Consider the following 20,265-nt stretch of genomic DNA (forward strand, 5'->3'; position numbering starts at 1 on the left):
AGAATGATTTTAATATGGAATACACCACATACATGCAGTTGAAAATGAGAAAAAAAAATCTTCGAAATAGTGTTCAATTGTCAAATATATTGGCAATTCTCCAAGGATAGTTTTAGGTACCGTTTGGTTTACTTTTCAAAACTCAATTCTGTTTTTAAATCATAATTTGGATCAAAACTCATGACCAAACAAAATTTTAAAATACCACTCAAAATTACTTTCAAAACTCCTTTCTTCTCCTTTTATTTTTATTATTATTATTATTATTAATCAATCAATCAATCACTTTTGCTCTCTCATCTCTCCTCTCTCATTTTCTCACATTTAATACATCAATCAATCAAAAAAGAAATAAAAAAAAATTACAAATCATCCAAAAACTATTTTCAAAATTCATAACCAAACAAATTTTCTCTTTTCAAATCATGATTCAAAAACTCAAAACTCAAAACACTACTCCACACTCAAATCATAATTCTAAAACTAAACCAAACGGACCCGTAGTTTTTTATTTTTTTCATTTGATGAGGTGTACGGTATAGAGGGGAAAGTTTTGGGGATCTTTAGAAAATTGCCATTGCATGCATTTGTCAACTTGTAAATGGTCTAAGATTGAGGAATTTGCCATGTCTTGTCTTCATCCTTTTGTACTGTGTGCATATAAAACAATTTTTTCTCCTGAAATTGTTTGTCAGTCATTTTTGAATAATGACTTCTTGATTTTTTATTTGTTAAATTTGTTGGTTGGTGGCTTCTTGGTTTTGCAGATCAAACTTCCAATTCATTTGGCCATGGGAAGAATGGGCTTATGTCTTAGACCTTCCAAAATGGGCGCCACAACGTGTTTTTGTTCAGGAGGTCTTGGAGAGAGAAGTCCGTTTGTCATATTGGGACAAAGTTAAGCAGGTAGTAAAGTATGCCGAACTGCTAATACATTGATGGCGGCTTATTCAATTGTCTTCAGAGATTAGATTTGAATATTGTGACTGGGTGACATGAAAAAGAGCATTTAGTAATCTATATGTTGGCAAGGGCCTCAATTTCCTTGTCAATAATGCTACAGTTGACCATCTTTTCTACCACATTTTGTTCACATCCACAACCGTTGAATATTAATGGTGCTCACCCTTTACATTTGTGGTTGTGGATGTGCCACATCCGGTGGTAAATTAAAAATTGTTTAGCCTCCTTTTTCTTCATATGAATCAATTGCCGCAACATGTAGTTCAATTGCCAAAAAACAAGTACTGCAACAAGTACTTCATATTTTCTGCATGGTATAAATTTCTTGATACTGATTGGATATTAGATTCCATTTGATATAATAGTTATATGCTGTATTGTCAAATTTTCACTTCGAAATCATACATGTGTGCCTCAAGTGGACTTGTACAAATTGTCATTAGATGGTTTCATTTTTGGACAGAAGGGGATGGGTAATTAGTTGTGTTCAACTTACACTAAGTACCCTGTAGGGATCATTTTGCATTGCAGTGCAATTATGGAAGTTGAATTTTACTTGAATGGAAACGTTCATGTATCTACCTTGTCTTCAACTAGGGGAAAGTGGAAGGAAGAGGAAAAATTTTAGGTTTCCTTAATTCTAAAATAGTATGCTTCTCACTTGCATTTGGCATAGAGGAGTTTTGATATTTTTTTTCATTGTATTTTGTCTGCATAGAGCATTGAGAATGCCCCTGCTTTAGAGGAGTTGCTTCCTCCAAAGGGTGTACCAAACTTCAAATACAGTGGCGAAGACGGTGGAGATGGAACTGAACATGCACTTTCTGTGGAACTCAGTGGCATGGTGAAAGAGAGGCAAACTATCCGTGAAGTTATTTCATGGATGGAAGAAAATGTAATGCTGGCTCATGGTTTTGAAATTACACTTGGTGTGATTGTTCAGACCCTTCTTGACATATGTTCAAAAGCTTTACTCATTTGATCACTGTCTTGGAGCAGTATGGCCAAGTGATCACAAGGATTTGTACTGATCAGGACAAGCAAGTCATGCTGATAGCTGAAGTGAGCTCTTATTGGAAGAACAGTGCCCAAATGACAGCTATAGCCATTGATCGAATGATGGGTTATCGGCTTATATCTAATTTGGCCATTGTGACATGGGTCTTCTCTCCAGCAAACATTGAGCAGTTTCACACCATTGACCATCCGTGGGAGGTACACAACTGCATCATCTGCTCTATAGTGAATTTTCTTTTCCACAGAATTCTTGATCATTTCTTTTTTCTTTGTCCGTGCAAAATTCCTATTTTTATCTGATGTGGATTTGATGTCATATTCTGGATGAGCAATTGATATTTTTGGTTATAGCAAACCTGATTATGTGGAACACATAGCCTGATGGAAGATTAGGAAACAATGTATTTTCTTCATTAGAGTTGCATGTAAAATCTAGTGTTTGACCCCTTCAAATTATATACAAGATAACAATTTCCAATTTCCCAACAGAAATTACTACCCTCGGCATCCTGTTTGGAAATATTTGATAAACAGTACACTACAAATTTAAGGGTGCTTCAGCTTCCATATGATCTGCACAGAGTGAAGGAAGCATCATCAGAGAAAATCTACCATATGGCTCAAGGGCTGCGTAATATATGAAAAGGTCATTCCCAGTATCACAATTCATATGTTTGGCCATTCCCGTCTCCTTCACTGTGACCACATAATCAGGATTTGTATTTTTCGTGATCTTCATTGAGTCAACCTTTTCACTTCTGGTTACTTGTGGAAGTAGTTATCTGTTCTTCCTTCGCATACTCACTTTTTACTGTCCAAGAATTATTCATACAGTCACTTGTGAACCAATATGATGTTTAGGTGGATGTTATCACAGCTATTATTAATAAACCATCTGAGCTGGACAAATTCTGTTTTGTGCTATCCCAAATCAAATGGGAAAGAATTATGCTGTTTCTGTTATCTTTCAAGATGTATGTGATATGTTTCTCTATATAATTATAATTTTTTTTTTAATAATTAAAACAGATACCTTTTTGACTGGTTGTAAACATTATTTGCCCTTTGTTCATGCTTTACAGATTCTTAGAAATGCTGTTAATAAGACATACAATCGTATTTCTGATCTAAGAAAAGAGATTTCAGTCCTCAAGAACAGTGTTGTGTCAGCTGAGGAAGCTGCAACTAAAGCTAAAGCAGAGTTGGAGGGCGCTGAGGCAAAGCTTACGCTTGTAGATGGTGAGCCTGTTCTGGGTGAAAACCCTGTGAGATTAAAGCGTTTGAAAGCTAATGCAGAAAAAACAAAAGAGGCGGAGGTATCTTTTTGTGAATCTTTGGAGGTGAAGGAGGCTTTGCTTGCTCGAGCCCTTGAAGAAAATGAGGTACCTTTTACAAATGTTTTGTACTCATTGTCATTCTTTTTCCCAAAAAAAAAACTATTCGACTGCTTCTTGTTACGATGTCATACTGTTTCATAGAAGAAGTGCATTTCATATTTGCAATATATGCAAGATGCGGACGATTATTAGATTGCCTGCTAGAGAGACAAGTGAATTTCCAATTACTATAGGGTTAATGATCAACCTTAAATCCTTATCTTTTTGCTTTTGTTATGAATGAGTTGACGAGAAATATTCAGGATATTGTGTCATGATATATGCTTTTTGCAGATGATATCGTGTTAGTGGATGAGATTCGAGAAGGAGTTAACACGAAGTTTGGAGACTTGGAAAGAAGCATTTGAATCTAAATGATTTAGGATAAAGCAGAACTAAGACAAAGTACACAAAGTGTAATTTTAGTAACACTAACAATGGAAGCAGAAGAGAACTGAAGCTTGAGAACCCAGAACCACTTAAGAGTGAACATTTTTGTTATTTAGACCAGCGATGTTATATAGGTCGGAATGTTGGGCAATTAAAAAACATGTAGATAAGATAAGTGTTGCTGAGATGATGATACTAAGGTGGATGTGTGGCAAGATTAGAAAAGATAGAGTTAGGAATAAATATATTCGAGAATGGGTAAGAGTAGTATCGATAGAAAATAAGTTAAGAGAGAATAGATTGAGATAGTTTGGTTATATACAACGGAGATCAATAGAGGCAGTAGTAAAGAGATGCGATACAGTGACAGTAGATGGAAATGTTAGGGAAAGGGGCAAATCTAAATTGACGTGGGCTAGTGTAGTAAATAGCGATATAAACCTCCTTAATTTGACTAACGAAATGGCCTTGGATAGAGTCGAGTGGAGAATAAGGATTCATGTAGCTTACCCGATTTGATGGGACTTAAGGCTTGGTTTGGTTTGGTTCATACAAGATGCGGAAATCTCTTGTATAAGAATTTTGCCATCGTGGCTATAATTTTCCATTCTTTTGCATTTTGTTGGTGTGCATTTGTCTGTTAGCATGGTCTTCTTTATCATTTCATGTTGGATATATTACACTAACCCTCTCTTGAGGTTTAGAGAAGATGCACTGAGCCTCCCAAATTTGGCATAATTATTTTGGGCTCCCTTAAGGTTTTAATTCCATTATATTTGGTCCTTTTTTTTAATCAATAATTCATCAGTCACATAGATGAAAAAATGATGATGTCATCTCTTCTGTATTGAAATGTATATTTTGCCTTGTTTATCACTCTGTTTACAAACCATCTACATTCGTTCCGGATGCTTTGGCCTTACTAAAAGGGAGGTTAGTGTAGTTAGAGCATCCTTATCAGACTACTTAAATTTTACCTTAAAATATTATTAAAAAATTCATTCCTTATTTTAGGAATCACTTTTTTATTTACTTCTCCCAACAAACTCCCTATTCTTTCCCTATTTTATTAAAATAAAATTTTTAATTATAAGTGATGGAAAGCAACCGCTCATGCAAAGCAGCAGCACAGCACAACACAGCAGAGCGGTCGACCGGTCAGGCCAATTTTATGCTTTTTTTTTCTTCAGTTTTACAGGACAATCACAGACGTTCGGGGAGACCGGGAGGACATCTAGAAAGAGATTCCTTAACACCTTTTATCAGATATAAGGGAGCTACAGTGACTCCCCACAAATAGAGAGTCACTGTAGCAACACTTATGTTTGGGGGGTTGTTTAGAGGAGCTGATGGAGGTGTATAAAGGGATTTCAATCCCTTAAAATAGGTAAGGAGTGGGTTTAGGGAGACTGTTAGGGATGCTCTTATGCTAAAGTTGTGGGGCTTATTGTATTTTCTCTAAATCTCAAGGGTAGTCAGTGTAATTTTCCCTTCTATATTTCATTTGTTGGTGTAGAGAGAGTGAAGCTTTTGCTTCTGGATAAAGTCAAATAACTAAAATTGTGTGCAGTCCTGGGCCTTGCCCTCCTTTTTTTATGTCTTCTATTCTGAAGTATTCCCTCCACTGAGGGTTTTGATATGTGTTACGAATTAACATAAACCATCCACCAGAGGCTTAGTTGACGTCAACTTTTTTAATTACTGAAAGGAAGGGGCCATGGGGAAGGAGCCTCTGTGTTGAATTCATTCCAAAGTCCACCTGTTTGATTGTGCAGTGAAATTGCTTACAAATCCACCTGCACCAATTTCTTTAGTCCATAGCCTATTGACATTTTAAATGGCGTGTACAGGCATTGTTCCTTTCCTTGTTTAAAAACTTCTCAACTGTTATGATGGAACGTATACATGATGCATTTAGAGATGGAACAATGCGCCAGTCCCACCAAGCAGAAGAAATGGCAATTGACCTTGAAGACTCTTCTGCGATGGAGTTGGACAAAGAGAATGGAAAACCTAAGAAAAGGTTCCCCACTGTTCCTTTCTCATTTCTAATAGTTGTATTTTTGCCAGTGGTGTATTGATAGTCTTTGTTTCTTTTGGTTTGTTTTGGGCCAAATTGGTAGCCATTCAAATGGAGAACGGGCCAATGGTTATAATGTTGGTGAAAAAGAGCAGTGGTGTTTATCAACGCTGGGTTACGTGAAGGCCTTTTCAAGGCAGTATGCTTCTGAGGTAAGTGTAGTTTATGGTAGCTCTGCCTCACTTTCTTCTTGAATTTCTCCACAGTTTTGGTTCTAGCTCGTTTTAGCCATTCAATTCTTATGTAATCTTCTCTCTCATTTTGGGACTCAGTTTCTACACAATTTGCATGTATGATTGGGTATATACATCTTTAGTGGGGCCTATATTTAAAAGACCAATTTGCCATTTTGAACAATTTACTAGCAAATAAAATGCAATGCATTGCCCTATTGACATTTCTGGAAACCTCCAAATTTACAGCTGCCTATGCAAGTTAAATTTAACGCTGGTTGACAAAAGTAGTGGTGTTGGATTTTATTTTTGCTCCAAAATTAGAATGGCTTTGTTGCTGGTGAAACAAAAATTGAACTTTATGAGATTTGTTCCGGAAATTTCCTCTACTTCATGCCCAGACAGATCCTAAATTTCTTTAGAATGAGAGTAATTGCACCTGATTCCTGATTTGAACCTTTTTAGTCCTTTTTCTTTTAATCGGTTTATAATGTTTTTGACAGATACGGCCCCATATTGAGAAGCTCGATGCAGAGGTATTCACAGAGAATGGGCACCCTCTTTTCCGCAAGGCTGTCTATTCTGGGCTGAATCGACCTTTGAATGACTTGGGATCTGGTCAATAGTTTTGGTGACATTTTCTTCTTTTGACATGAGGTGTTTTGATAGTTGATGTAAAATGAGCAGAAAGAATTGATATTGGGATGGTTAAGTTTGTACTGACTGAGAATAGCTGTATCTGTTAAATTTGTAGAATAACTGGGGATATTAGAAGTTTGAGCAGTGGGATGGTGGTAATTTAGGACTTTATTTTTTTAAAACAATTCACCTATTTTAAGACACGTTTCATCCCAATCCTGATAATAAACAATGCTTTGTGGGTATCTATTAGCATTTACCTTTTTCTTTTCTTTTTTTGGGTGAGTACTCAATCATGGTTTTCACCTCGCGGTCAAGTGTATGTTCATGGTTAAGTTCTATGTGATTTTTAGTTTTCTCTTCAATTCATAAATACAAAAAATTAAAGCTTTTAATGAAAATAGAAAATTGTGATTTATGCAAAACATAGGGAAAAAATGACTATATATGGGTTAATTGAAGAAATTAGTTGTGTTAAATTTTTAAAAATTAAGGAACTCACAAGTGTCAAAAAATTATTGGTTTATTCAAGAACGTTGCATGGTCATGTCTTCACAATTCACCATGTCTTTTTTAGGTTCCTTAATTACTCTATATAAATTTGTTGGCTTCACTCCTCCACTAATAGTAATCACCACTATTGGAATATATTCGACCATAATAATAATATTGTTATTGAGCAGATATTTATTGCACTAGTACTGTTAGCATTCAAATTTAAGATAATTTGCAAATATATTTTCTAAAATTTGATTAAAATATGAATCGTTTCCGGTAAGTTTTGAAAATTACATTCCACTTTTTGAGATTTTTAATTTCATAAAAAATTATCCTTTTTATTAATAAATTATCAAGTCAATTAACAATTTTTAATGATATTAGAAATATGTTTCCATTAATAATTTAGGTAATTTTATTATTGTATAGAAGAGTAATTATGAATTTTATTTTTTCAATTGATTTTATTAAATAAAAAATTCTCACAAGAGGGTATTCATAATTTTTTAAATTGCAAGAGGTAATCTATACTTTAAACAAACTTTAGAAGTATATTTATGATTTATCCTAAAATTTGAAGTTAATTATATTTTACTTTAAAAAGTTATTATTGAATATTATTTTATTTTAAATTTAAAAATATATATATTTGAACCCACAATTATAAAAATTAGAAGAAATCATAGTTGAGGGAATAAAAAAAAAATATTAACATACTTTATTTACACACCACTATAAACATACTTATACTCTCATGAGTATGTAATTTTTTTCTCTCCTCCTACATGTAGTTCCTCCTAAAACTACTCTCCAGTCTCATGTCTCACAAGAATATATTTGTACAACATAATATATTTTATATAATTGAAGAATTTAAGTACTACTACATGATTTTAAAATTAGAAGAGGTAAAATGATATTTGATGGTAATGAACTTATAGAGGGGATGTTTGGGATGGTAATGAACTTATAGAGGGGGTGTTTGGGAACTATGGGTAGAGCCTATTTTAACCTCAAAGTGAAAAATAGCCTTTTAGCCTTAAAAAAAAAAATCAACCTACCCCATTGATAAAAAAAAAAAAAACAAAATAGCAACCGGCAGTGTAGGTATATTTGTAATTATAGCCTAGTCCCAATTGAGTAAATGACAATTTTATCTTTTTAGATTAATTTTGAAAAAAATGAAATTATGGACAAATTTGTCATTTCACTTTAAATATCATTTCAAACATATTTTTCAATACAACAATTCAAATAAAAATCTAATCTAACTTTTCAAACATAAAAATTAAAATAATTTATTAAAATAGTCAAAAAAAACTTTTAAAATAATCGCTTCCCAAACACCCCAAAATATATAGGTCTATTTCGAAAGAGTAGTTAAAAAGTTAATTTTTAAAATTTTTTTTAAAAAAAATATATGTAAGCAATATAAAAAATGATGTAATTTAAAATAAATTAAAAGTTGATTTTGACTACTAATCCACTCTCAAAAGAGCCATAACATGAATTGCAAGCGATGCAGCAGTGTAGGGTTTCGCAACTAACGTCTCAAAAAAAAGACAATAGAGAGCGGTACGTACTTGAATTGGTCTTCATTCAGAGAGAGGAAATTCATAAATAAACCTCGGAACTCAAAAATATGGAGGATGAAGAAGAAACCCTAATCGATGAGAATTTCCCATTATTTTCCCGGAAAATCAAACCCCCTAAACAACCACCCGCCAAGAACCTGAACCCTAACCCCCTACAGCTCCTCGAAAGAGAAAGAGAAACAAATGCCAACGCTAACCCTAAGCATAATCATCTCTCTTTCGGCGACCTGGGCCTTGCCGAATGGGCAGTCGAAACCTGCAAAGAACTGGGGATGAAGAAACCCACCCCTGTCCAACACCACTGCATTCCCCGAATTCTCTCCGGCCAGGACGTCTTAGGTCTTGCCCAGACCGGCAGTGGCAAAACTGCCGCCTTTGCACTTCCCATACTCCACCGCCTCGCCCAGGATCCTTATGGAGTCTTTGCACTGGTCGTCACGCCCACCCGCGAGCTCGCCTACCAGCTGGCCGACCAGTTTAGGGCTCTAGGTTCCTGCTTGAACTTGCGATGCGCCGTCGTGGTTGGTGGGATGGACATGATTAACCAGGCTCAGACCCTGATGCAACGCCCTCATGTCGTAATTGCCACTCCCGGGAGGATTAAGGTTCTTATTCAGCAGAATCCTGATATTTCTGCTGTCTTCTCTAAAACCAAGGTTAATTACCTTACTCTGTTTTTTTCTCTTCATCTTCAATCCAATCTGTACTCTTTTTTTCGAGTGAAAAATTGATTGCTTTTTGATATATATGGAACAAACACTCTAATCCTTCCTTTTTCTATACCCTTGATTTGTTAACCAATGTATACCATGAACTCATATTTAACCATTCATTGTTTTAGTTCCTAGTGCTGGATGAAGCAGATAGAGTTCTGGATGTTGGCTTCGAAGAGGAATTGAGAGTGGTGTTTCAGTGCTTGCCTAAAAATCGGCAAACTTTGTTATTTTCTGCAACGATGACGAGCGACCTACAAACACTACTTGAGCTTTCTGCAAACAAGGCATACTTCTATGAGGCATATGAGGGCTTCAAGACAGTTGAATCTCTCAAGCAGCAGTACATTTTTGTCCCTAAAAATGTGAAGGATGTTTATCTACTACACATTTTGTCCAAAATGGAAGACACGGGTGTTCGATCCGCCATGATTTTTGTTTCAACATGCAGGTACAACTTATTTCATGTCTTGATTGTCTCCTAGTTTTTGAGTAATGCCTTAAGTGTTTGTGATTGCATTGCATACACTGGTCACACCTGCCAAGAATAATTTCTAATCAATTTTATTAATATTGTATAACATGAAGGAAAAAAACAAATATATATATATATATACACACATTAGTGGTTATGCATTCACTGTTTTGTATATGTATTGTAAAATTAAATTGTTCAGTCTTGCTACCCACCTTGGTGTAGTCTTGCAGACTTGCAGTGTGAGTGGGTTTGCATACAAGATAAGGATAATACATAATAAATTATTCAATCTTGCTACCCAAACCTTTGCCACTGGCTGGGGTGGGGGCGGATAACATTTTTCATTGCACCATGTCACAACCTCTTATTACGTAGCCTCTCATAAAACCCACATGAGACCAAATTCTATCAAACGTAAATGTGATCGTAATATCAGAAGCACCTAAGAATATTCTCAAGATTGCCTAATCAAGTAGCAAGTAAATAAACAATTTTCTTGGTGCAAAGAGAGAGAAAGTGAGACAATGGCTTAGCCATCTTGCATCAACTTGTTTATATTTTCTTTATTGGCACTCATTTAGTTGGCCTGGAAAATTACCATTTATTTTTAGGATAAATCACCAATAGGTCTTACTTTTGGGACTTGTTACCCATTAAGTCCTATTGATGTCAAGTGATAAATTTATCAGTCTCTTATTTTTATGAATAAATTTACATTGATAAATTTGTCATTAGAACCTGTAGGTAAATAAGTTTAGTTAATAGGACTAATTGGTAAGTCCTCCTTATTTTTGTACTGTTTGAGCAGGAGTTGTCACCATCTAAGTTTATTACTTGAAGAGCTTGATTTGGAAGCTGCAGCATTGCATTCATTCAAATCCCAGTCTCTGAGGCTTGCTGCACTGCATAGATTCAAATCTGGACGAGTTCCTGTATTGCTTGCAACTGATGTTGCCAGTCGTGGTTTGGATATTCCTACAGTTGATCTTGTTATCAATTATGACATCCCAAGGTTATAATTTGTAGCCAATCTTTATTCTTTTTAATTTTTGTTTAATATTTCTTTCAGTAAAATGTATTCATTACTGCAGATACCCGAGGGACTATGTTCATCGTGTTGGGCGTACTGCAAGAGCAGGCAGAGGAGGGCTGGCAGTGAGCCTTGTTACCCAGGTAAGAAGTAAAATTCCGTTTGATGTAATTTTGAAGTTGTAATAAATTTTTTTTTTTTGTGCTTCAGTATTACCAATTGTTACTGCATCAAAAATGGCAACAGTATGTAAAATTCAACTGTATAATTTGACTTGCAAATGACTTATTTACATTGTCACTACCTGTATGGAATGATGTTAATTTATTTGTTGTGACAATGTCAAAACAAACAGACAAAAAAATACTAAATGATGCAGTCATTCTATGAATGAGAAATAAAATGAATTGATCGAAAATTGTGCCAGTATGTGGTGACTCTCTCTTTCTCTAGTATTGCATAATAATACATCTAGAGTTCCTTTTGGACATCTTCGTGTATCTAGTTCAGAAATATTAGGAACTATAATTATTTTTTCAATTTGCTCACTCTGTTGATTGTTTTGCAGAATGATGTAGATCTTATCCATGAAATAGAAGCTGTTCTTGGAAAACAATTGGACAAATTTGAATATAATGAGAATGAGGTGCTTGCTGATATTACAATGGTAAGACTTTTGGGATATACTTATTTAATCATTTTAACAGTAAAGTTTACAACGAAGTATTGGTTGCTAGTTTAACTACTTTCATTTACAATGCCATTCATCACTTTAGATGCGTCTTAACAGCATAAAGCTTTTGCAGGGATTTTTTTATTTTATTTCTGATTAATAAATGGGTCTAGAGTTACTTATTGTCACCTTCATCAAATTTTACTTTTTGAAAGAAGGCAGGATCATTATATGCTTATTTTACCCTGTTTTTCATTTGCTCGCGAGGTTGTCCGGGGCTTCACCCTGCTAATCCCATGCCCTGGGTGTATGTAGTCCCCTTGTACCACATGCACTAGGTAATTATATGGCCTAATAAGCCCTAGGGTACCCTCAAGAGGGAGTGGGGGAATGAAATAACCATTAGTGTACTCCTTGAGGTTTGAATTCATGACTGCCATGTACTTATTTTACTTTTATTTTCAATCTCCTTCACTAGACAACCAAATAAATGTCGAAATTTAGTATTTTTCTGAAATGTTCAACCTCTGCATAACTGGAGTGGTTTAGGAGAAATACTAATTTTTTTCCCATCATTTTCATATTGAAAAAAAAGTTGTGTTTAATGATGGAGTACAGTATCCAAGCAAATTTACGCTACAAAATTGCTTAAGAGCTGATGGATCCTATGTGTCTAGTTCGGATATTGTCTCACTGCACCCAAATCCTTCTTGATGAATAAAACAGATCCAAAGTTCGGTATTTGATCATGCTGAACAGGGAAACAACTCTTTTTTGTTGGGCTTGGGATTGATTATTGATGAGGCTCAAACCTTGAAAAACTACTAAAATGCCTGCTGCTCCCACTTGGACCTAAGGGCCACTGGTTCATACCTTGAAAAACTACTCTCTCTCTACGTTCAGGCTTCCATGGAACTCGAGCAGGGTGGTAGAGTAGATATATGTCTCAGTATGGTAGCTGTTATCATCATTTAGTTGTCTGCATAAAAGTAGAAATATCTAGGGGGGTCAGGATTTGTCAGTGCATGTACCTGTAACTGTTTGTGCTCCATTAAACCTGTGGAGAACTACTTTTCTTGATTTTGCATGCAACTCACAGGTTTACAAGGCCAGACGTGTGGCAGCAATGAAGATGATGGATGATGGGTTTGAGGAGAAAGCAATAGCACGGAAAGAGCAGAAACTGAAGACATTAGCAGAGAAAGGGCTACTGAAGAAGAGGAGTAAAAAGAGAAAAAGAGGAAGAGCTGCTGAATAGTGGGGAGATTGAAAAACTCTTACTCTACCACTGACTCTCTAGTGTGAGTGTGAGTGGATGGGGGTGTGTAAGCTGCAAGCAGCTCTCAAGAATTATTCAAATGACAAGGTCATAATTTATAGCCCTCTCTCCAGAATGCCAATTTTCTGCATGCATTGAGGCTGCTTCTTGTGTAATTTTGCTCAGTTCCAATTTTGTTTTTGTTTTTTTGGTTTTAACCTAACTGTTCTTTGGAGAATAATTAAATGAAGATACATGAACCTTTTTTTTTTTTTTTTTTTTTTTTGTAGATTTAAGAAAAGATGTGTATGCAGAGTATACTTGTTTCCTTCACGAAAATCTGAATACTGTGGGGTTGCTGCTTGCCCGTCATTGCAGTTTCTTGTTAGGACTAGTCTGGACATTCTTTTCTTTTTTTTTTTATAAATTTGAATTTTAGAAATGCTACGTATAAAATTATAAAAAAAAAAATGTAAGTACTCATAATCTGAATTTATGGTGTAGACTTGGTGCGTGGAAGATCACACATTAAAATTTTGATCTACACATTTTAAATTTTGAGTATTTTTGAAAACATTTTTTGAATACAGTAAGCATTGCTGAGACTGGAGATCATTGAGAGATAAAAAGCGGCACAATTGCGCGTCTGCACGTAGCTATGCGGAGATGCTTTCCACTATATGCTAAACTTCACTATATCTAGCGCACCTTGGTCCACAACCTTAACCTAGTTGCAACGGTGGAGATGTGGAGATGCTTTCCCCTGTATGCCAAACTTCATGTCTAGTGCACCTTGGTCCACAACCATAGCCTAGTTCAGTTGCAACCGCAACCCTGTCAAACGTCGTAGTTCCAGCAGCATATGAGCATCATCATCTCCATCATGGATCTAATTTGGCAAACCAACAATACTGTGTATCCAACAAAACCAAGCATACAATGGGATTTTTTTATTTTTTTTTCTTCTTCAATGGATGGATGGCATAACAGGGAAATCATCAAATCCTTTTGTGGCATTAAAACCACGAGAAAGAAAACAAACAAACAAACAAACAAAGAAACCTGATACAATTGCCACAACATTTGACTTTGGTTCTGAAAACACAATTACAGACTAAACTACCACTATCACTTCCAACGGATGAGATAAAGTACAGATATATGTCTCCGCCAGTCACAGCCAACACATTCTCTCTATTCACTTTGTTGTTGCTGGGTTTGTTGTTGGTGAGTCTGAGGCCATGGCATGAATGCCATGGGGGGCTGAGGTTGTTGACCAGCGTACAGTGCTGCTTGATCAACTGGCTTTCCCATAATTATCCCTGTCGGTCCCACTGGATGCTGTGGCGGTACATAGTAGTACGGAATAGAATCAGCTGGAGAACCTACCATAGGGATACTGGCCTTGGTGACCCCAAGTCCCTCTTCTTTCAACTCATCTCTTGGTATAATGTCAACTAAGAAATCAAAGACATCAGTCCTTGAAATGGCAGCAGCAATATCGTTTTTCTGAAGGGTCCTCCTTTTATTCTCTTCCGTGTTGATCCAAGAGCGCAAAGTCAACTCCAAGATGAACATCTCACATGCCTTTGCGAATATGACTGGAGCCTCCGCTGAAATCATTCTAACATCCTCATCAGCTTTCATTATTTTCTTGATACGAGCAAGTGGAAGGCTGTGATTTTTGAAGTCAGCCGTTCTCTCAATTTCTTGCATTTGGTTGGTCCAGAATACTTGAAGTTGCTGTTGTTGCTGCTGCTGCTGTTGGTGGTGGACGTTCTGGGCTTGTTGATAGGCAAGCTGGTGCTGAGAAGTAGAAAAGGTGGCAGGAGGCTCAGTTGAAGAATGTAAAGCAACAGTGGATGAGCCTGACACCACCACAGGTGCAGTATGGTAGGGTAGAGAAGCATAGGCCATTTGACCTGAACCTGCTACAACTCCCACAACCGGCAGCTGGTGCTGAGTCTGTTCTGGTTGATCCATGTCCCAATTATATCAGTATCTATTGCCCCTTCTTACAATTATCTCCTCATCAAAACCCTGAAAAGAGAGAACAGACTGTTCAGAGTCATAGTTAACCTTTTTCTTAGGTAATATTGAATCACCTAAGGATGCAAACAAGCTAAAACTAAAAAGAAAAAAAGTAATTCTTTTCCAGAGTGCAAAGTATAAACAAGTTAAACTCACATTCCATGCACCGAAAAAACCTAGGTAAGCTCTTAGGCCACACAGACACACCAAAGAAGAAAAGAGAGAGAAAGCAATCACATGAACAAACTACTTTTTTCCACTATGAGGACTAAAAATTTAAATTAGATGTCTGCTTTCTTGCTTTTTAGAGCATCTCTAATGCTTAAGGAACCTCGGTCCAATTCACTTCAACCAGTTGCTTCAACAACCTTCAGTTTTAGTATGTCTTCCTCATATAAATGTATGCCCAACTGATGTAAGTCAACATAATTGTAACTAATTTATTTTCACAGCAGAAGCGGGAGAAAACACTGCATGGAGGCCACACCACTAATTCTTCCTGCTTTATTTTTGCACTCTCACTTTCCTTCTTAATTTGTTGTCTAGCAATTAAAGATCCTCCCCATTTGCAAAGATACTGATCTTCTGTTAAGTGACTCACTCTAAAAGTTTCAAGCTCTGAAAAAAAAACAAAAACAAAAACAAAAACAAAAAAATAACGTGCTCTAACTATCAAAAATTGACATGTAAGATAATAATAGCACAACGGTTATAACTGTGCTTCTATTACATGCAAATGTGCCATGGATTCAACTTTCATATTAGATGCATGAAAAATGAAAGGGGAAAAGAATAAATGAATGGGAGCCATAGAGAAAAACTGCCTACTGCTACATAGAAGGATTTTTCAAATCTAGGGAGGACCACCGCCCCCTTTAGTATAGACATGGTTCCGCCACTATCTGTGGATGTCTGTCTGGAGTGCATATACATGCATTATGTGCGTGCATATTCTTGTGTATATGCGTCTATGTATGTGTCCAGTGCCTGAGCACATGAGACCTGCGACTTTATTTGAAAAAATGCCCCAAGGAGAGAGACTACAGAGAAATCCTTGACACTTTATACGTGTCAGAAGGTAATTCATTCTATTTGACAATCCATGCACAAATTTTTCACTCAATACAACATTTGAAAATGCCAAAAATATTTTCACGTTGAAACAAACAGAGCATATGACATCATTCTTAAAAATTAGGAAAGTATCATCATGCTCGATTTTAGAAATATTTGAAATCATGCCTCCAAACCAATTATTTGAAAACCTCCCTCTCTGTGACTTTTACAGTAATGACAACTAATCTTGAAAAAGTATATCATATAAACTGTAGTTCATATTTTCATATGTATATCATAGAGGGTGGTGTGGTGTGGTGGCTCTAGCTAATTTTTGTGTTCTTACACAAGCGCTGATCCGTTGGTGACGAAACTGGTGCTTGAAAACTTGGGGAAAACAAAACATGTGGTGTGGTTCTCGTCTACATCACAATAGACTCGTGCGCAGGACATGCATGCGAATAATATTAATATCAAAAGATAGATCCACACTCCACTGCTAAGTGAGAGTTTAGAGAGACCTTGACAAAAATCTCTGATTTTTTTTTTTTTTTTTTTTTTTTTTTTTTTTACTTGTTGACCTCAGAATCATCAACAATTTGACATCGTTGAAGGGTAAACCTAAAAATGATATAACGATCTGTATTCACCCAAAAAAAATATAACGATCAGCATAATTCTATCTATCTGTCTATCTTAACGAAGAAATAAAATAAAAGAAAACATACAAGAGAGCAGCAAATTGGAGAATCATTTTTAAATAACCAATCAGAAATTTAACTGAAGAAACTGAACAACTCCCAAAACCTCAACATGTGGCCCAAATTTATAAAATAAAAAAAGGTTGCAAGAATCGATTTACCCATCACCATCACCATCATCTTCTTCTTCTTCTTAGCTGAATCAGGTTGAAGAGTTATTAGATCTCGCAACCTAAACCCTAAGAGAGACAGAGTTACAGAGGAGGAACACAGAAATTGGCCTTCGGAGTCGGGGGAGAGACCGAGCGAGAGCGAGAGCGAGAGTGAGTGACAGAGACAGTGCGTGTGTGGTGGTGGGTAATGGTGCCTGAGCCACGTGGGTGTGACGTGTTTTTGAGAAAAATTACTGACTGGTCCCAGGACGTCCATGTCCTCCTAAATCACGATTCATTGTCATGTCTATGTCTATGTTTTTTTCGTTTTATTTATTTTGTTTTTTATTTTTATTTATTTATTTTTTTTTTATGTTTCCAATCACTCCATACAAATTTATAAATATTATTCATTTATTAATTATAATACTATACTATTCCACACCATCATATGAATCTCTTTTATTTACCAATTATAATATTATACTATTACACACTATGTGATGATACTTCATAACTAATCGATAATTTCTATAATTTTAGAATCTCAAGTCGTAAGAATGGACTCAGATTCTTCAAGCCTGGCCCAAAAGAAGAAGAAGCTCAACCTAGTTCGTAAATTAAATTAATACTGGCCTGATGAATATGAGTCCATACAACACAACATAATGCGTGAAGGAATTGTGTCATAATCATAATCATTGACATGGGTAGACCCATAAAAGCTACAGCTCACCATGAACAGCTCAAGCCCACCACTTAGAATCCAATTACATAACCCAACTAATAAGACCCAACACCATCTGGAAGTCAACATGGCATGAAGGACCAATGATATTCAAACACATGGCAGGTAAAGGGCAAGCCACACCAGCAGACAAAGATCTGCAAAGTTATTGCCACTGCACATCGCCATGAATGCAGCCCATCACAGCATTTATTACGATAATACCTCTCCGTCGGAACAGCACGCCCTCACCCTGAACAAGGTAAGCTACAGCATAGACTTTTGTCCAAGGTGACAGGTCGGAAAGGACAACGAAATGATAGCCAAAGGATATAAACAAACGTTGAAGACAAGAAGAAGGTTAAGCTTTTTATCTCTAATTCATCTCTACTCTCTAACTTGCTCGTCGGAGGGTTCACTAGGGGACTCCCCGTTCCCCGTTGAACTCGTGTGTAGGTTCTCTGGTGGGTTAAATTATTTAGATTCCGATTCGAGAAGTGTGAATCAGTCCGACCTGCTCTGCTTGGAACCTGTTACATCATCACTGTATCATCAGTTAGCGCTGTCTGTGGGAACGCCTAGCTCCGCGCGCCAGTTGTGCTCATTGCCGCCAGAGACCCTGTCCCAATAACCCTTTCTTACTACCCATCAAAGTGTATGGTCACAACTAAATCTATGGCTTCTCACTATAACGCTCCCGACCACCAAGCCGACTCCCCCAATCCAAACAACTCACTGCAGTATTTCATCGAGCTTACCAACAGCATTAACCACATGGCCGAGCAAAACCAAGCCCTGATAAATGCCCTACTCCAAAGGAACTTTCCTATACCCCCTCTACCACCTCCCGATATTCCGCCGAACCAAGAACGAGCCCCGAGCCATACTATCCCGCAGCCCTATCCACCCAACTTGGAAGGCTTGCAACCTCCTCTTCCTAATATGAATCCACCACCCCGGCCCTCACATCCATTGCTCCTAGCACCAGACCCTGAAGAGGAGGCCAGTAGCGTCCAACCCCCGCTGCCTTCCGGTGGTGATAACATTCCTCTCTGGGATGCAGAACTTCAAGCCATGAAGCTCCAACTCCAAGGGGTCATGCAGAACATCCAACATAAACCCTCTACCACAGCAAATTCACCATTTGTCGCCTCCATCCGGGACAAACCTCTACCCCCTAAGTTCAAAATGCCCACCATCGACTCTTTTGATGGTACGACGGACCCAGTCGACCATCTGGAGACTTACAGAACCCTTATGATCCTCCATGCATTCCCTGACGAGATCATGTGTCGAGCTTTCCCCGCGACACTAAAGGGATCGGCTCGGTTGTGGTTTAGCCAGTTACCAGCAGACTCCGTCTCCACTTTCTAACATCTCATTGACTCCTTCCTCAACCATTTTATTGGAGCCCAGCACCAACGTCGTCCGGCAACCCAACTTCTCAACATCCGCCAGACCGAGGGGGAGTCCCTGCGCAGTTTCGTTACCCGCTTCAACACCGAAGCCTTGCAGGTGGCAGAAAACGATGATAAGGTCATCCTTACGGCTTTCATGGCCGATCTACGGTCGTCTGATTTCCTCTTCTCCATCTCTAAAAACCCCCCACCTCCATGGCAGCCCTACTCTCCAAAGCCCAAAAATACATGAACGCAGAAGATTCCCTAGCCGCTCGCCAAAACCCAACAACTAAAAACCTAACCTCCCGAGAAAAGCGAAAAGAACCAGAAGCCAGAAATAACCAGTACAATAACCAAACACCGCATTATACAGACCGATCCCCCTGAGCCGACCGGTTCGAGCGGTACACACCCCTCAACTCCCCCATGGAGCAAGTCCTCAACCAGATCCAGTGGGGTTACCCCCTCAAATGGCCCCAACCATCACGAACTCCCTCCGGTTGGAAAGACCAGTCTAAATATTGTTGTTTCCACCAAGACCACGGCCATAACGCCGATGAGTGTATCAACCTCAAAGATCAGGTCGAGACTTTCATACGTCAGAGATGTCTTAGCCAGTTCATGGACACCCGCCCTCAGCAGAGGCAAAGGAATGAGCCCCCTAGAAATAACCGCCGGTGCACCCTCCCGGCAGCTAGCCCAACCTAACCCAGGCCATGATCGCCCTCCACAGCAGCCTCGACCGCAAGGTAATCCCCCCCACATGTTGGAGAAATCAGAGTTATTTCACGCAGCCTTTCTTGTGGGGGACCATCCCGCTCGGTTCAGAAAGCAGAGCTCAGAAAGATAAGGTAGGGCTCAGACAAAGCAGTTGCCACGGTGGACTGACCTTCAAACAGCCCAGGCAGAAGAACGAGCCTATCACCTTCACGGACGCCGACTGCGCAGGCATCCGCTACCCTCATGATGATCCTCTCGTCATTTCTGTCTTCCTCTCCAACTACAAGGTCAGAGGAGTTCTCATCGACAACGGCAGTTCTTCAGACATCATTTTCCTCAACTATTTTCGCCAGCTCAAGATTGGAGAGGAAAGTCTTTCTCCTCTCTAGACCCCTTTGGTCAATTTTACTAGTGACCGAGTGACCTGCAACGGCTCCATCGATCTTCCTATCACACTCGGCGAGTACCCGCGGCAGACCACAAAGTTGCTCACCTTCCTTGTTATCGACTGCCCCTCCGCCTACAATATCATCCTTGGCCGCACCGCCCTAAACGCTTTTCAAGTTATCACATCAACTTACCACCTTGCCATTAA

General features: G+C 37.9%; 2 protein-coding genes and 1 pseudogene across 4 annotated transcripts in view; 2 read left to right on the forward strand and 1 right to left on the reverse strand.

Annotated features, from left to right (window-relative positions):
- LOC114266090 (nuclear cap-binding protein subunit 1-like) overlaps positions 1-6,883 on the forward strand; it is a 30,728-nt pseudogene extending 23,845 nt beyond the window's left edge. Inside the window, exons 15-20 of the transcript XR_014339095.1 lie at positions 768-906; positions 1,682-2,178; positions 3,063-3,362; positions 5,597-5,769; positions 5,870-5,978; positions 6,503-6,883. The product of XR_014339095.1 is annotated as a nuclear cap-binding protein subunit 1-like (transcript). The remainder of the gene's footprint in view (positions 1-767; positions 907-1,681; positions 2,179-3,062; positions 3,363-5,596; positions 5,770-5,869; positions 5,979-6,502) is intronic.
- Positions 6,884-8,620: 1,737 nt separating this feature from the next.
- On the forward strand, positions 8,621-13,255 carry RH36 (RNA helicase 36). Its single transcript, XM_028206940.2, has 6 exons — positions 8,621-9,387; positions 9,573-9,895; positions 10,731-10,934; positions 11,014-11,095; positions 11,521-11,619; positions 12,725-13,255. The coding sequence occupies exons 1-6, from the start codon at positions 8,779-8,781 to the stop codon at positions 12,881-12,883; spliced, it is 1,476 nt and encodes a 491-aa protein (XP_028062741.2). The 5' UTR covers positions 8,621-8,778; the 3' UTR covers positions 12,884-13,255.
- A 544-nt stretch (positions 13,256-13,799) lies between these two features.
- Positions 13,800-17,146, reverse strand: LOC114266051 (nuclear transcription factor Y subunit C-2). 2 transcript variants are annotated; one of them, XM_028206943.2, is made up of 3 exons: positions 16,833-17,128; positions 15,071-15,532; positions 13,800-14,923 (listed from the first exon to the last, which is right to left on the reverse strand). In XM_028206943.2, exon 3 carries the CDS (start codon positions 14,864-14,866, stop codon positions 14,078-14,080), a length of 789 nt encoding a protein of 262 aa, XP_028062744.1. In that variant the 5' UTR covers positions 14,867-14,923; positions 15,071-15,532; positions 16,833-17,128; the 3' UTR covers positions 13,800-14,077. The 2 variants fall into 2 exon arrangements, with proteins under 2 accessions (XP_028062744.1, XP_028062742.1); XM_028206941.2 differs by lacking the exon at positions 15,071-15,532 and having other exon boundaries at positions 16,833-17,146.
- Positions 17,147-20,265: the final 3,119 nt, after the last annotated feature.

Source organism: Camellia sinensis, chromosome 8, assembly GCF_055761805.1.
Source record: "Camellia sinensis isolate YWXY chromosome 8, ASM5576180v1, whole genome shotgun sequence".
Lineage (NCBI taxonomy): Eukaryota > Viridiplantae > Streptophyta > Magnoliopsida > Ericales > Theaceae > Camellia > Camellia sinensis.